A 17,207-nucleotide genomic window follows, 5' to 3' on the forward strand; every position below is an offset into this window, starting at 1 on the left:
CAAAAAATCCTGATCAAAGCTGTCTATCCCTGTTACACTTCAATCCTGTCTTCTTGCAGAGCTCTCAAAACAAAGCACAGCCAACAAGGCAATCATGTCCTTGGGCAGACAGAGCTATCTGTGACCAGGGCCTCTGATGCTGATTGCAAACATTTAAAGAGGAATCACTCTTCTCCAGCCCCAGTCCTCCCGTTCTCACCACTGCCAGAGGAGGTTCACTGCCAGATCCCTGTTTTCCCTTCAGCTCCTTCCTATCATTGCAGAGTTTTTGTCTGGGTTACAGAGTAATGGTTGTTATTAAGTTTGGATATTTTTATAGACTTCTGCACTTACAATATACAAGTGTGCATACAAACACAACCCTTTTGCTTTTATATAATTCTCTCCTTCCCTGCACCCCATCAAGTGACTTCTAACAAATGACTAAATAAATGCATTCAGATAGTGCTGTAATGGAGAAAAATTCAGTGTTTAATGAAGAGATTGTTCTTACCCTGGGACTGTAAAGATGAATGATGCTGGCTACAGTTTGAAAACTCTTTTTAGTTTAAAATTCATTGCTCCTTGGTAAGGAAAATAGAAAGCACAAAGAAAAACAACCAAAAAAACCCCAAACCCAATCCTGTATAGTTTTTTACCAGGGAGGAGCTGCATTCACACAGAACAGAACTGTCTCAGCCAAAATTGCTTCATATATCATAGACCAACACCAAGCAGATAATGGCAAACAAGTTCTGATCAGGGAGTGATTATTGCTCTGTGCTCCAAGCACTGATGTGCAGACAACTGAGTACAGTTTGATTTTTCTTTAACTGAACTGACCTTTTGAGGTTGAAATTAAGAATGTGATCACACTGGCTGGTAAAATGATATGCCAAGCTGAAGGGGAAACCATGAAAGAAGGCAGTAAGGCAGTCCCCCCTCCTCTCATGCTTATGTTTTCTGTTTGAAATGAGATTGTCTCTTTTCACACTGTGGCTGTGTGTGCTTGTGCATTAAAAAAAAAAAAAAAGAAAAAAAAAAAGTCTCGTCTTTCTGATCTGTTACTGACAGATACCAAATTATCTCAAAATCATCTTGCATCTATTGGAAATCTGTGGTCAGATGAGTTATCAGATCTCACACCATGGGAGGAATGGGAGGAAGAATGGAGGGAATTGCAATGAGATCATTTAGTTTAGCATCAGCCTCCTTTCCCCAGGTGTATCTGACCTGATACTCAAACACTCATCATCCCCCGTGCTGTGGGGGGTTTGTGTGTGTTTGTTTTGCCAATGCAGAAGGAAAACCATTCCCACAGAACACAGGGCAGGCTGCTATGAGTGATCTGGGAGCAGAGAGCCATTTGCAGGCATGGTACAAGGGCCATTAGTGCCACAACCACTGGCCAGGAACATGTAAGGATTGCTCATCCTTCTGGCCATGTCTTGCTCAGCCTCACAGGTCCTTCAGAAGGGATATAAACCTCAGCAGACAGCAATGGGCATCTGCTCAGTGCCATCTGTTCTCTGATACCCCTGTAGTTATTAGCTCCAACTCCCTGCACACCACTCCATGCTCTGAGCTTGATTTTGCTCTGACAATGTGACCAACACAGAAAGGGTTTTCAGGCTCAGTGAAGACACTGATCCAATGCTCTCTGGCACTGAAGATTTGGGCTGGAGCAGGGGAAATGCAGAGACAGGTCCTGTCCTATGCATCCACCATGTAACCACATGGGATCATCAACCAGACCTTCTGGCCAGGCTCTAAACTCTTCCCTTCTCCCAGCTTTTGGCCACATGAGTTTCAGAACAGGGACACCACATACCTGGTACAGCACCAGCTGGATGGGACCTACAGAGGCTGTCACAGTGCAAGAAATTATAAATGTGACATATTAATTCTGCCAAGTAAGAACAGAGCTCTGAGCACACCCCTCCTCCTCAAACCTTGATCCCAATTCAATGGGTCAAGCTACTCAGTGGCAGGCTAAATTTGCACTTAATATCAGGTTTTAATTGCAACTTTGTTGGTTTGTTTGTTTTGTTGTTTAGGAAGCTATCCTTCCCCTTCCATAGGGAAGCTCTCTGAATTTGCCCTTTCTGAGCATCCATAGAGCTTCAGCCTCTGGTGTTAATCTGCCAGTCAGTACTCCAAGGGAAAAAACGGACCAGGATTTTTTAGAGGTGCAGGAATCTATGGCATGTCACCCCATCATGCTGAGCACTTCCCCAAGATGAGCCCTGAGAGGCAAGTTCAAAGTAGCAAGCAAATAATACAACAAGAAAAGACATGAACAGATGAACCCCCTGCCACTAAGACAACAACAAGTCAAACTTCCACTTTTCATGACTGAGACAGCACATTAAAATTAATTGAATGAGCTCCAGCTCTCATGAAAAGGATGTTCCTGGCTGTTCACCTGAATCCTTGCTTCTTTCAAAGATGCTTTTGTGTCGTTAAACCAAACTTGCACTGCGTGTGCTCCTTGTAAAGCACAATGAGACATGCAAGACCCAGGATCTGCCACAGTTTGTTATTGAATTTGTAATGTGCAATTGTGGGAATGATTATAATATCACCATTATAATATCACCATTATAATATCACCAACTGGATTTCAGCTGTCCCCACACATTCACGCACGCAAGCTGAAATGAACAGTGACAGGAAAATGTTCTTGTTTGCACACAAATACTGCAATAACCAGCAATTTCAGACAGAGAAAAGTAGGAGGGAAAAAAAGTTGAAGGACAAAGAACTCAAACATTAAATTCTTCAGAGAAGTTAAGTCTTAAAACCAATATCATTAGGGTTTTCAATCTGCCCTGAAGAGTGGTAGAAACAACCAAGAGTTAATTCTCCCCCTAAATCTCTCCTCCATCGACCACTACTTTGCATGGCTTTTAAAGCAGAGGAAATTATATTAATTTCTCTAATGTGTGCGATGCCATAAGTTCTTTTTTTTAATTATGATGATCAAAATATTGCTTAAAATTAAAGGCAGCTGCATTTGTTTCTGACGGATATCGTAATTGCAATTGTAAATTGGGAAATGTAATGTTTCCTGGTGCTGCTGTGAGTAATGGTTCTGAAATAATTATAGATAGGTAGATATAAATAAACCAAGAGATCTGTGAAAATAGAGCAAAAGCAAGCTAAAAGGGTAATTAGCTGGGCAAACAGGAACAGAAGAATCCAGTGCTCAAAAAAAATTTCAGAAGGGCTATGGAGTTCTGTGACTATATTCATAGGATTTTGTGAAAAAAAAAAAAAAAAGCTCTCCAAAAAGGTAGGGGAAAAAAACCAAACAGAAAAATAATTAATTTCAGCTCTGGATTTACCATGAAGTTTCTTTGCTGTCTTTTATACCCTGCAGAGAAATAAACTCCTCTCCATCAGATAGTCAGATGTGAATGGCACAGATAGAGCCCTGGTGCTTTTGGGTTGTCCTGCCTTACCCTGAGGCTGTTACTCTCTGAGAGAGGGATGGGGTGGCTTCCACCATTTCTATTCCATACAGCTTGAAGGAAAAGCAAAATAAAGGTTTTCTGGTATTGAGGCCCTGACAGCTAGAAAATGGCCAGCTTAACCACAACATTTATCATCAGACCCTGAGCTATAACGAGCAATCACACTCCAGCTGGTTTATCATCAATAAACAGGGATGGAATATTAGTAACAATTCTGACAGCTTTAGCAGGTGAACACTGAAAAAAAAAGAGCAGTTGCAAATTGGAGACCTCAGCCTGTGCTGTTCAGCAGCCCCAGGGGGTGTTGCCATCTCACTACATCACAAGAGCCATACTGGAAATTGTGGACTGAACTGGTGAGCCATTGAGCAGAGAAACAGATGGCAATGGGAAACCAGTCAACAGCTGTACAAGCCCCTGGAAGATGCCCAGATGGAAAGAAGCTATCGCTGGGCCAGATGACCACAGGGCTGGACTTGTTCCTAGCACAGGCAGAATAAACAGAACACAGAGATCTGACACTGTTTTGAAGATGTTTCTGGAGAATTAGAGGCATAGAAAACTGCAAAAAAAAAAAACACCAAAACAAAACTGTGGAGCTCTGCTGCTCTGGGACAGAGCAAACTTGTCTTTTATTGTTATGCCCACAACATTTGCAAATGCAAGTGGATCTGAAATCATTTAACATCTGCTGGAGAAATACATGTTCTTGCATGTGTAAGAAGACACTTTGACCTCAGTTGGAGCAACACCAAGCTCCAGAATTTGACTAGTCAGGCAAAATTCCAAGAAAAACCAATCCACCCCATAAAAATGATTACCAAGAAACACTTTCCCTCTAGTGGGGACACTGGGAGATGGCTAAAGATTTCACAGGGCTCATTAGAGAAATGGGAACCATTATTTTCCTTCTTCAGCTCATAGAATCACCTCCTGAAAGGATCTTTTGACAGACAGAAACAAACTTAACAAGGACACTGACCAATTGAAGAGCCTTTGTGGATTCTATAAACAGTATTGATCTTCACATTCACACAGAAATGAGTTAGATGCCAATTGTATATGAACTGAGCTGTTGTCTTTTGTACACAGTTTGTTTCACTGCCTGTATGAATAGAAGAAGGTCTGAAACACACTGGGTGCCCTCAAGGGAAAAAACTGCTGAGGAGGGAGGGGGTAAAGCTGTGAGAGTAAAAAGGTCTCCAGTTCAGTCCTCTGCTGTTGTCAGCAAATGCCTACAGAAGGCCATTTCTCAGCTCACCAGCCTGCTGTATAAAACCATAGGGAAACAGGTTTGAACTCCATGATCCCTGAGGTTAGAGGCTAAAGGGGACCTCAGAGCTCCCCCCTAAAGGGGACCAGAAGAGAGACAAAACACTGGATACAAAGTGATTCATGTGAAACTGGACCCCCACTCTGCTCCACAGGGCTTTTCACTTGCACAAAGCCAGCTGCATATTTATTCTCATGTTTGAGAAATGACAGAACAGACATCAAGCATCACTCCCATCTCTCTGCCAGGCACTATGACCTTTCCCTTCCAGAGCTCAGTGCAGCCACCCTCCTCTGGGAGGTGGAGGGATGCAGAGGTCCCTGGGACTGGACAGAAGACCAGTGCCCTCCTGTTCCCTCCTGTGCTGGCCTTGTTTGAGAAGGGCAACCCTGAGACATGACAAATTATATCACCCCATGTCACAAAGCCCTGGCTCCTAATCTGCATCATCATCATCACCATGAGGAAGAGCTTGGCCATGGAAGCTGGGGCTGGTTTAATCTTCTGCAGGCCTGTAATGACTCTGAACCCTCTGTCTGGCATCATTCAGCATGACTGCTTAATTACAGCAATTAGGGAGTGCAGTAGAAACCTGCACAGTGTGAAGGAGGAACTGCACTCAGGAAATGGATTCTCTGTCAGTTGGGTCCATTAGGAGGTCAGCCTGGCTCTCACCTCCATCTCTGGGCCAGCCCATACCCAGTTTGTGAGGTCTGTCAGAAACATGGTGGGTTGGACCCCATGCCCAAGGACATGCAGCTTCTCTTCTTTCTTCCTTCCCTCCCATTCCAGGACTGCTTTTACATTCCAAGATCAAACCCAGTGAAAGACCAACCCTGGCTACTCTCTAGAAGAATATGATGTTAGAGGGGTGCCCCTGGGAGAAATGCTTCCCTCCATCCCAAGAAAAGGCACAGATCTTCCCAGAATGGTAAGAAAATGCAATTCACATCTGCACCAGGGGTGTTGACCTTTCCAGTCACCCTGTGATTGAGGAACACCTTCCCTGCCTGGTGGGATGCCCCATATGAGCACACACAACTTTGTTCACACTTCAGTAGGTGATGCTGAGCATGGCCAAGGGATGGATAAGAACCTGCCTGCAGCCAGGACAGAAATAATCCTGGCCCCACACCACTGCACAAAGGAAGAACTCTGGCTCTGAGCTAATGAACCATAAATTCCAGCTTAATGAGTTTTATACTGAGGAGAATAATTAATGTAATTAGTACTGATATGAAAATGATGGTACTCGAGCCCGGATTACAAGGGGGAAGGGGGGACCTGGGGGTGGGAGAAAGCTTGGAGAAAGCTCATCCTGTATGGGGCTGTTCACCCAGAGGAACAGGGCTGGATGAATTCTTGGCAGGCTTTAAAACCTCACCTCCCACCCACCATAAAGGGAAGGAAAATAGAGCATGACAATACAGCAAAAAAACCAGAGATCATCTATCCCTGTCTGCAGCAGAGAAGTAGAATCTCTAATCCAATTCTTTCCTGTGTTGTCCTTTAATTTGCAGCTCCCCTGTTCCACTCCATATTTGTGGTATATTTTCTGCCATCTATGGTGCCTATTTTTTGCTTCTACATGAAAAGCTCTTCCAAAAGGTGATTAGCTCCAAGGAAAAGCAACAGCTCTTTAGCTATATAAGTATTTGGGTATGTTTTATATATTGAGTTCAGCCCAGGAGGCAGTAATACTGATATTTTAGTTTTGTAAATACAGATCAATACATAAATTTCTATCTACACACAAAGTTCAGAGTGAGGCACTGACCATTCAGCACTGGAGAAGGAGACCTCAAAACTCATCTTAAGTGTTGGCCCTGCTTGCACAACTGATAGGGGTGGGGAAATAAAAAAAAAAAAAGCAGGAATGGATGTGTTTCACAGAACCTCTGTTTGAGTAAGCACCTTTTTCACCTTACCTGTACAAATTGCCTCTGATCCTTGGTTGGTTGGTTGTGTTCCTTTGCATGGCAGATGAACAAAGCTCTTCCTTGGCATTGGTGGGATCCCCTGTGCAGATGGCCCTTGTGCTATGTCCTGCTACACAGGAGATGAATCCAGATGCTTTTCCCTTGTTCAGAAAGTAAATTGAGTCCTGGGGGGAGATGGCAGGTTCCAGAAATACAGGATAAACTTGTCTGGTTTTGTGCATAGTGGTGCTAGCACTGCCAGCAGTCTGCTTTCACCATCCTGCTTGCTGCAGGGATCTGCAGGCTCTCCTGGGATACTTTGGCCCTGAGGATAAGTTCTGGCTCTCCTTGAGAAACCACTGAGAGAAACTCTGGAGCAATATGTGCTGCTGTTTATCTCATGCAATCCAAAAAATGCCTACCTGGTATAACCAGCTTGGGCTGCTGCTCTGGCTGTGTTCAGCCCAGTGACTGCAAGAGCTTTTGCCTTCCCTTCGTGACCCCACAGTTCTGCCATTTGCTAGCCCAGATCTGTGAATTGTTCTAAAAGATTTTTATCCAGGTGCAGAGGCTCCATCTTTGTGCAGTGGAGCTTTTTTTTATTAAAAAATATCCTGGGGATTTTTCATTCTCAGCATTAGTGGCTTGTGTTAAAAATCCTCTAATGGTGTATTGATCAGCTCTGTCTGAGAGGGCACCCCCTAAGGAAGCATCAGCTTCATGTTCAGCTGGACTGGACTGACACCTTGTCACCCTGTCCCCCTCTGGGTGTCTGTCTGTCTGTGCACAGCAGGATGCTCCTGAGGCCAGGCAGGCACAGGAGCAGGACCAGAACAGCAGGAGGTTTTTTTCTGTAAAAAAGTTTTTCCTGATATCCAGCCTGTATCTCCTCTGATGCAATTTGAGGCCATTTCCCCTTCTCCTGTCATCTCTCACCAGTGAGAAGAGACCAACCCCACTCCCTCAGGATCACTCACTTCTCTCTCCTTTTTTTTTTTTTTTTTTTTTTTTTTTTAACCAGAGGGGCCCCTTTAGAGGTGGGGGGTTCCATTCTGTGGCCTCTTTCTCGTGTGAATCCAGCTCTTGTTAATCCCAGATTAAGCAGGGAGTGCTTCCCACCAGCTGGTGCAGGGCCCAGGCTTGCCCCTGACCACAGCACATTTGATCCCCACACACACGAAGCATCCCAAGCCCCTTCCCACTGCTCTGGGAGAAAGGAGAGATCAAGCACCTCACACAAGTTTCACAGCTATGAGAGAAGTAGTTGTAACTCCTCAGTTCACTTTTATTTAAGTTCTGTGATCAGTCTTTTCCATCTCAAGAGCTCTTGTGTCAGTGCCTACCAACATCAGAACAGAAATCATGACATTTCACCCCAATAACAGGAAGGGTGGCTTCATGTCTCACACCTGTAAGAAACAGAAGTAAAACCAGTCCCACCTGTGTACTGCTAGCACCATCCTGTTCAACTGGTTCAGCAATCCACCTCCAACAGTGTTCCTGGATGTCTCTCTTCCCGGAGAAGGGATCTTTTAAAAGCAGTTTGCACCCTGGCAGGAGGAGAAGACCTCTCAGCAGTGTTGCTGCAGCAGGATTTCTGTGCCTGAGAGGTCACTGCAGACATGGGTGGCTTTATCCTGGAGCCCATGGCAAGAGCTGCAGCAAAGTTTGGGAACAGCCATCGGGCAAAAGTTGTGCCATGTGTGGAAAGGGAGGGAGGAACAAGAACCCCGAATCAGAACCATAGAAACGCAGCTTTGTAAAACTGAAACGATGGACTTGAATCTCATGATCTCTTGTCTTCAGGGCTTTTCCCCCTCTTCCTAAGGTACAAAGGAATTAGGTAGGGTGTGGAGGCTCCCTTTTGCCCTCTTTTGAGACGAACCCAGTCATTAAGAAGATTGTTAACAGGTGAGGAGAACCAAGACATTCCCAAGCTCAATACACTTGCTGCCATAAGTCACACTATTGCTTTGAGTTGAAGATTTTCTAGCTGTTTCCCTTTCTAAGGAGGACTAAAATCTCTCTGCTTTGCTGAAAAGCACAGTAAAACCCTTTGTGGCCATCTTCTGTGGGCAGCTCAAATTAAAAGCTGCACAAAGCAACTGGGTTTTCTCTGTATCTCTGCCCCTTCCCCCTCCTCATCAAAGCAGCAATGAAAACAACCTGTGCCATGTCCTCTGCCTCCTCTGGCAGCCAATCATTTTCTTTAGCTTGAATCTGAACACCTGACTATAATCAACTTCTGAATTAGATTCTTAGAACTGCCTGAAACTGCACCAGGTGATGGATCCCAATCAAATCTACTTTAATTTCTACCGTGCATGCAGCATCCTGCTATTGCAGGTATGCAAACAGGGAAGGGTGTAATGGACTTTTGTTTACTTTTTCTCCATGTTCAGGGGTTCTGAGTTGATTCCAAGATGTCAGACCCCCAGGTTTTCCAGCACCTCATCACCTTTCCAAACAGAGCGACCAAAGGCAGATTTGCCAGACTCCAAATCATGGTTCCCTTGCTGAAGTGATGTGTTTGCTGTGGCTTCAGTTCAGAGCACACCCAATTTCCAGCTCCGTGGTAGCCAGAAAGTACTGGTATGTTGAGAAAAAAAAAGAAGAGAGAGAAATACATTATTTGAATCAAGACACGTAGTGCTGGAGTTCATTGGTGGTGAGAAAATGGCTGAATTCTCTGAAGACTGGCAGAGGAAATGTGAGTCCAAATGACTCCAAAAGGGTTCCATCAGTCAAGTCCAAAAAGATGGTATTGGAAAAGTTGTATTTAATGCTCTTGGGCTGTGTCTCTACAGGTCCCTGATCCTGCAGGAAGGAGAGCACCCCATGCCCCAGCACATTTGAAAGCTGCTCTGCCTGCCAGAACTTGGCCAAGAAATGCACTGGTGCCCTTTCATCCACACCTCACCAAGCAGAGCAAGGTCACCTAGCTGCTACAACAACCTGTCAGTCTGGTGGGAAACCACCTCCCTAGAGTGTGCAGCAGTTTCCATCCACAGAGATGAAATCTTGTCCATGTGAGCAGCTACCACAAAGCACAGAGTGGTACCAGGGAAGCAGAGGGGTGGGGAGAGTCAGTTCTCCAGGGGGATGTTGGATGCCATGCAAGGGTCCAGGGGAATCCATGCATGGGCTGCCATCCTCACACAGTGTGGACTGTACTAATGGAAGGACAAACTTCTCTCTTCTACACAGATCTATTTATTAGCCCCCAGGGGATCCACGAGGCAGTGTGAACAAGGATGTGCTTCTCTGCAGAGGAAGAGGGACAAGCAGGATGAGTCTTGAGGCTACTCGAGGTGATGGGAACACAGCAAGTGCATAGAACAATTATAGCTGTTTAGATCCAGGTATACAAAAATAAAATGGTGCCTCAGTCCATCTGGCATGGCAGGAGGTGGGCTGGTAGGATCCAACATGATCATCATCCCTCCTCTCATCGGGAGGCTTTCAGTCTGGCTTTGTGTTCATACAGGTAGCACAGGTGTGGTCCCCATCTCTCCCTCCCACATGCACTTTGCTCAAACATCCTCATGGCTTCCAGAATGCTGTAAAGTGTGCAATGTCTGCAGAATGCCAAACAGCCAGCCTGAGACAAAGGGAAGTAAATGCCTATGCCCCAAGAAGGAATATCCCCCTGTCAGAACTGTCCCACCTGCCATCTCTCTTGTGAAACAGATGGAAGTTATCCTTGAAACCAAGCTCTGATACAGCATGTTCATTACTTTTTCTCCTCTTCCTCTTCTTTGCTTTTGTATGCAGTTAAGTGTACATCTATATTTACTTTTCTTCTAATACAAGTGAACACAAATGTGATGTGGAGATAAATTCCCTTCTCTGAAACACTCTGTGGTCATAGGGATGTACACATTTGGATTTACACATCCACACACATTCCAATATAAAAAAAAGTGTAGTCCCAACACTAAGATGCTTTTTTAAAAGTTAAAAAGGCCAGATTCCCCTGTTGGCTTCTATTCTTCATTAAGAGCAAGAAGATTACCTGAAATAATGATTTATTCTTTATATTCTGCCTGAGTTAATTTTAAAATTCCAATCAACAGATGCAAGGAAGAGAGGGAGAAAAGCTAGTGGGGGGCCACATTAGGCTTTCCTGAAAAGGAAAATTAGAGAGAATGTTTTCCTTTCTAATTTTTATTCCCCTTTGGGTTTCAGGTTATAAGATGGTTATTTAAAGGATGCTCTCTCAAAATGTGTTGGCTTCAAAACATGTCCCAGTGCCATCTGGATTTCAGAATCAATCCAAAAGACTGGGAGTGGAAGCAGGAGGGAGAAAGGGCAGAAACAAAAGACCTAAACCAAGCTATTCTTGGGTTGGTTTTGAGTATCTTTCATTATAAGCATCTTATTATTTGGTTCACCAATCTTGGCTGTTTAACAGGGATTTCCTATCCCCACTGCCAAGGGGGAAACAAAACTCTCCAAAAGAGGAAAAAAAACCCAAACAAACCACTACTGCCTCAGGTTTGAGCACTGGTTGTGCTGTGAAGCTTCACATAAGCTGGAACCAGGGATGTGAAGAATCCACCCCCAGCTCCTCTGGTGCAAACAGGGCAGAGATCCAGAGGAGGAAACCTGGGGACATTTAATCAGGTTGGGAACATCCCATCTGACACAGGGCAGTGTCACCCACACAGACGTGCACACACAGAGCCAGCTTGGTACAGGAGGGGCAGGATGAGAAAAGAAAGATGCAAATACAGAATATGGGCAAAGGCAGAGTGTTCCCTTGAGCATTAGCAAGCCAGGCAGGTACTTAACCTAATCATGTCAATTACAATTGCAATCAATAAATAAAATAAACAGTGGCAAAAGGTGGATCTGAAAGGCCTTGAGTGTTGAGCAAGAGGGTCAGGAGAAGTGAAAAAACATCAGCTTCTTCGTTTGGGTGTGGTGACACTTTAAACATACTGTTCCTTAGGACAGATGTAAGGAGCCCGGGACCCGGGAGGTGGGCAGCAGAATGAGATGTCAGAATGATGAGGATAAAGATCTTGTGGGAGATCTGACAAGGGGGTATAAACATGAGGGATCTTCTCCAGATATCGATCTTCGTGTGAGTTACAGCGGGTCAGGTAATCACTCGCATTCGATATCTCTGAGTGACACTTTCCAAAGTTCTGTAAGTAGAGACAAAAGTCAACGGGTGAAAACTCTGGGATTATTAGCAAGCAAACACACAGCTCTCCAGCTCCTTGCTGAGACACACGTGTAACGAGCAGGATGGAAAGTTAAATAGTTCTGCTTTCTTGCTTCAGAAAAGGAGAAACCCGGGTGATAAACCCTCACATTTCAAAGTTTTCGTCCCGTTTCCTGAAATACCCACACTGCTGATGAACATGCAGAGATTTTGCATGGTTTGCCCCTTGTCTGCAAATGCTCTGCCTCTCTGGAAAAAACAAGCAGTCAGCCAGAGAGAAGAGTTTCTTTTCAATACTCCTAACTCTTCCACACCTGAGGTTTGAAAAAGCAGTGCTTGGACATCATTAATCTAACCCAGGCTCCTGCTCTTTCATTTTAAGGGCACATATGTCTAACCTGGGACTTTGGAGGTGAAATAGTTTATTGTGTCTCTTGTTTAGCTAGCAGGTAGGACTGCATGTGCTGAGCTTTACCTGTGTGAGCAGTTCCACTGAAAGCCCTGGGGCCAGTTTTGTGAGTCAAATCAACTCCAGAGAATATAAAGCACTTGAAAGATCAAGACCGCCCTGTGGTCCCATGATCTTCCCTGAATTCTTATGGATGTTTTGCAAAATTTCAGTCTTCCTCTTTAACTGCCAAATGAAATGGAAACCCCTCGGAGCCCCAAACACTTTGATTTATACGGAGATAACTTTGCAGAGGTGTGGCAAGCAACACTGAGGAAACATTGCTTGTTAAAGTGCAAAAGTTGTGGGGACCCTTTTTCTCCCAGAAAGCTCCATGCCAACAGCAGAACCCCCACCCCTCCCTGCCCTGGGGTGCCTGCTGGGCAGCCCAAGGGACTCATTGGAGAGCAGAGCTTTCCCACAGCCCAGGATCTGGCTCCCCAGAGGGTGGCAGTAGATGGGAAGGATTCCTCCCTGCTCACAGCCCCTTTCCTTTGGTTTGAAGTCCTGCAAGATGGCCCAAGCAGGAGGGATGGCCAGTGAGGACAGCATTCTGGTCTTCAAAATCAACCCACATTCATGGGATTAGCTCCTCTAACCCAGGGCTAATTTCTTTTCTGAGAGAAAATGCACTGGCTATCATCTTTATGCTTGTGGTTTGAACTGGGGCTGGTTGAAGCAAGTACCTTGCCCTTGAGTCCTTCCTTGTTCACTTTCAAAATACCAGACACAGTCAGTTTAGTGGAAAGAACAAAGACTTGACCCTCAGGAGAAAACACCTGAAGGAACAGAACAATCTAGTCTGCTCATCTGCTGCCAGATTCTGGATAAATATTTCACCAGGTTGCTCTAAAAAATCATATAGAAAACAACGTGTCAACACTAATTTATTGATGGTTCAGACTGCTAGGAGAGGCAGCAAGCAGGCTGGAGGATTGCACAGTCAAAAGGCAACATCAGGAACTGCCTTGCAATGAAAGCTCCCAGAGGTTGGGAAGTTTGTCTGAGCACCAGGAAAACAGCAACCTGACTTCCAGCTCCTTTTCCTTGCCAAAACTGAATACCCCACTGCTCGAGCTTTTAAAAGTCACTGATCTTGGCCTGCCCAGATAGCAAAAAACAACCTTCTGTTTAGAATTGCTGTGTTGGTATCTGAGATTCAGGTGGGTCATTCCCACAGCTACCTCATGAGGTTTTGTCCACTGATAAGGGAGAGTTCAACTTTCTGGATAAAGCTAACCTGAAAGGAAAGTTGCCTCAGGGACAGTATTTAGTAAGAAATAGCAGGCAAGAGGGTCCCTTAGCAAGGCTGGCAGTCTGCTGGCAGTGAAATGGGAGGGGAGGTCCTTATGCTTTTTGAGCATGCAATAGAAAAAGCTTAGGGCTTCACACCAATATGTGCACTCAAAAAGTGTAATAGAAAGGTCTAACAGGAGAAAGTTTCTCAGTTAACCAGACATCTTGTGCAAACTGGGTTGACATCTAACACTGAAAGAAGCTGAGGAGGTTATGAGATGCTATTTCATGGGCTGCCTATTGACAAGACACTGCATCAGCAAAGCTGCTCATCTAGCAGTGAGTGTGGGCATGAAACAAGAACCCAAGAAGCAGGACTGGAGAAAATAAGTGCAATTTTGTCAGCACTTCTATTGAGTATGAACAAACTCTTCTTTCTGGTCAGTGTTTTGTCCTCACTCTTCATAGGTGAGAGCAAAGGCAAAGCAGGGCAGCTGGAAAATGCCAGCATCAAGCTCAAAGGAAGAGGCTTCCTTGTATGCACCTCTCTTCAGCAAGCCAGGAGTCACATTGCCCCAGCTGTGTTCCCTGATCTCATTTCTGAGTGGCAAAAGGGAAGTGAACAAAATCAGCCTGATGGTTTTTTAACATATTTAGCAGGCGCTGCCCTTTGACTTCCTTCCCCAGTCCCACTGTGAATTTTCCCAAACCTAATTTATCTTTAACAAAGTTTGAAATTAAATTAGGGATAATTAACTAATTAAATTGAACTGGCACACAATTCTGTCACCTTCCCCCACCTGACTTCCCCCACTTGCCTTTGTTTCCAGCATGACTCCATGCAATTCTTCATTATCTGGGTTATATCCTCCCCTCTCAGTTTTATTTTCAAGAGCTTGATTAAAGGGGATGTCAACCATCTATCCATTTCAGACAGCCTGGAAGATTACCTTTAAACAGTCTTTATTTGATTGAATTAGAGAGCTTTCATTTCATCCATGTCTTACTCTCAACCTTTCTCCTGAACCAAAAATAAGAACATTTCATCACGGTGCTGGGAGCCTTACACCCTCTTCTTCTTTTTGGATTCCCTGTTCAGCATTTTTGAGCTGCTTTTCAGCTTTCTAATATGGCCACAACTTCAGAGGTCTGCTGGCATGCACCTGCTCTCTGACACCTTATCTGTGAGGAAGCTCCTGGAGCAATCACTGTCCAGATTAAAGAACAAACATTCACTTGTCAGGGATGGGTAGGAAGCAGTAGCCCTGAGCCTGCTTTGAGGAGTGCTTGACTTTTGTAAGCAGAGCAGGTGGGACACCAGGGCTCACCACTGGGTTCAGAAAAAGAAGAGGTGGAGGAGCATGAGGAAAGCTGAATTTCTCAAAATATGGGAAAGGAGCTGTGATGAGGGGTGCAAGTATTACTTACGCAGAAAACTTTATATAAAACTTGTATACTATATATTTATATATATATACACTTATAAAACATATATACTATAACTTATATACTAAAACTTAGAAACTTATAATTTACATTCCTCTTTGCAGCTTGCTTTTAACTCTTGCTCTCTCTGCCTATAGTATCCACCTACATTCTGCATTCCTACAGCATCTTAGACAATCATTAATCTTAAATATTTCCCTCCATGCTGTTTCTTCCCCGAGTCCTTCTCTCTCCCCTGCTGGAGCCATAGGGTTTTCATCCTCATTTGCAAATGGAAAGCTAACAAGGAGCCACCTGAGTTCTTTGCTTTGTTTCCCCTGTAGCTGGTGCAGGTTTAATAGCTTTATAGGTGTAGTCAGAAAGTAGAACTGGGACTCTGGCCACTAATTTGCTGGGATCTTGGTGCAAGCCTCGTGGTTTTGAGCTTTTCTTGCTGTAACAGGGACAAGAAATTCCCAAACAAAACTGAGAGCAGGAGTGTGGGGAGGTGAAGGGGAAGGAAATAATTTTAAAAGTATTAAAAAAAAAAAAAAATCCCCTGATCTGTGGTGTGTCTTAGAAGGGAGATTTTGTGGCGGTGAGATTACACCTTCAAAGCACCATATGACTGGCTTTATTTTTACTTCAGAGAAACTGGGAGGATTTCCAAATTTGGATTTGGAGGATTACTGTCCTTTTGCTGACAGTAAAATCCCCCACCCTGGGGAGGACAAGGCGAGACCTCCCAAGATGGATTAGGGAGTGCTTGCCTCGTCGTGGTCCTCCAGTCCAGCCCAAGGAAATGTTGGGAATGGAAGGTGAAGGCACAAGGGAAGGTGTCTGCTTTCCACCACATCTTCCTCTGGGCTGTGTGATTTTCATCCTCTCCCTGTATGCAAGTGGCTGTCAGTGCTGCTGCCTCTTGGTGACAGCCTGGGAGCTGGGCAGCACCTCTCTCCAGTCACAAACACATCCCACAACCAAAGGGAGAAAAGAAAAACCAAACCAATCTAAAACTTACTGTCCACTCTCGCTCGTTACGTCTACGAAGACCTTGATCCTCATTCTGGTAGCAGGAGTGGGTGAGACACCACAAGAGAGAGGTTACCACTCAGTCCAGGCCAGGCCAGCTGCAGACACTTACCTAGGAAGGCTTTTGCTACAGCAAGGGAACTACAGGGCTGCTTCCAACAGAGGAAAACCAGGGACCAGAGGGATAAAAGCAGACTGACCTAACTCACTGCACACCTTCCACCCCTGTGTTTCTGCTCCACCTTCTCTCACCTCTTAGCACAGATATTCCTGGTCTGCACAGAGGCACAACAGCACCAGGACTGTCCAGCAGGACTTTTTACAAGTGCCATTTTTTCTCCTGATAGAGGTGGTCCAGAACAACCACTTGGAGGCTTGGATGTGGGCTGAGACCCCACCGGTCCCTGCCACAGGAGCTTGGTGACACTCAGACAAAGTGGTCAGAAAAACAGTCTAATTTTAAGGAGGAGAGCTCCAAGTCAGATCATCTTTCTCCCTCTTCCTCAAACATCCCATCATGCTGTCTGCACCAAACTCACACAACACAAGCTTTTTTATTTTTACATACACAGTCCCTCTGTGACTGTCACTTGTTCACTGACTCTCTTGGATGCAGGAACTTCTATGTGTTCCCATATTCTTTCACATACTCTCCCACCTTGTTCTTTCACACATGCACATATGCTCCTTCTTATCTATAGTTGCTTCCATGCACACAAACTCTTCTATTTTTTTTCCTTTTTTATATGTTTTTTTCTTTTTCCCCCCCCTTTTAGTCAGTTCCCTTCTTTCCCTCCCCTACTTGTACTGACTAGCTTGGAAAGGCCCTCTTAACATCTCATGAAGTTTCTGGCTTCAGCTTCTGCACATCCTAGAACTGCTGCTGAGCCTTACCAGCACTCCCCAAAACCAAACCTCAGGCTGAGAGCTGCACCCTTCAAACCCACCTCGTTCCTCCCTGGGACTGCAGAGGGGGCAGACCCCTGTTCCAAAAACAAAGCCATCAACCTTTTCCCCCTCCCACACGCCTCACCTCACTGCAGAAAGCAAAGAGGGGGAAAAAAAAAAGCCATAAAGAGCATGCACAGGAGGCAAGGCAGAGAAATCCCTGTAAGCACCCCCAGAAATAAGAAGAGTGGCAAAGAGAGCAGGCGGCGTGCAGGAGATGGAGGGAGCGGGGAGGAGGAGGATGGGGAGGATGCGCACTGGACCACTCCGTGGGGAGGGGAGGGATACAGGGAAGGGG

The 17,207-nt window shown here is 45.0% G+C and overlaps 1 protein-coding gene across 2 annotated transcripts in view; it reads right to left on the reverse strand.

The window, feature by feature from the left end:
- Positions 1–7,888: 7,888 nt before the first annotated feature.
- The window catches only part of NECTIN1 (nectin cell adhesion molecule 1), a 90,916-nt gene continuing 81,597 nt past the window's right edge, over positions 7,889–17,207 (reverse strand). Inside the window, exons 9-10 of one of the 2 annotated variants that reach the window (XM_071769221.1) lie at positions 15,951–15,995; positions 10,984–11,800 (exon numbers count right to left, since the gene is read on the reverse strand). In XM_071769221.1, coding sequence (XP_071625322.1) covers positions 11,582–11,800; positions 15,951–15,995 — 264 coding nt within the window. In that variant the 3' untranslated portion in view covers positions 10,984–11,581. Of the gene's footprint in view, positions 11,801–15,950; positions 15,996–17,207 lie in introns of both variants that reach the window. The other variant, XM_071769217.1, reaches the window with a different exon arrangement.

Source organism: Heliangelus exortis, chromosome 26, assembly GCF_036169615.1.
Source record: "Heliangelus exortis chromosome 26, bHelExo1.hap1, whole genome shotgun sequence".
In the NCBI taxonomy this organism is placed as follows: Eukaryota; Metazoa; Chordata; class Aves; order Apodiformes; family Trochilidae; genus Heliangelus; species Heliangelus exortis.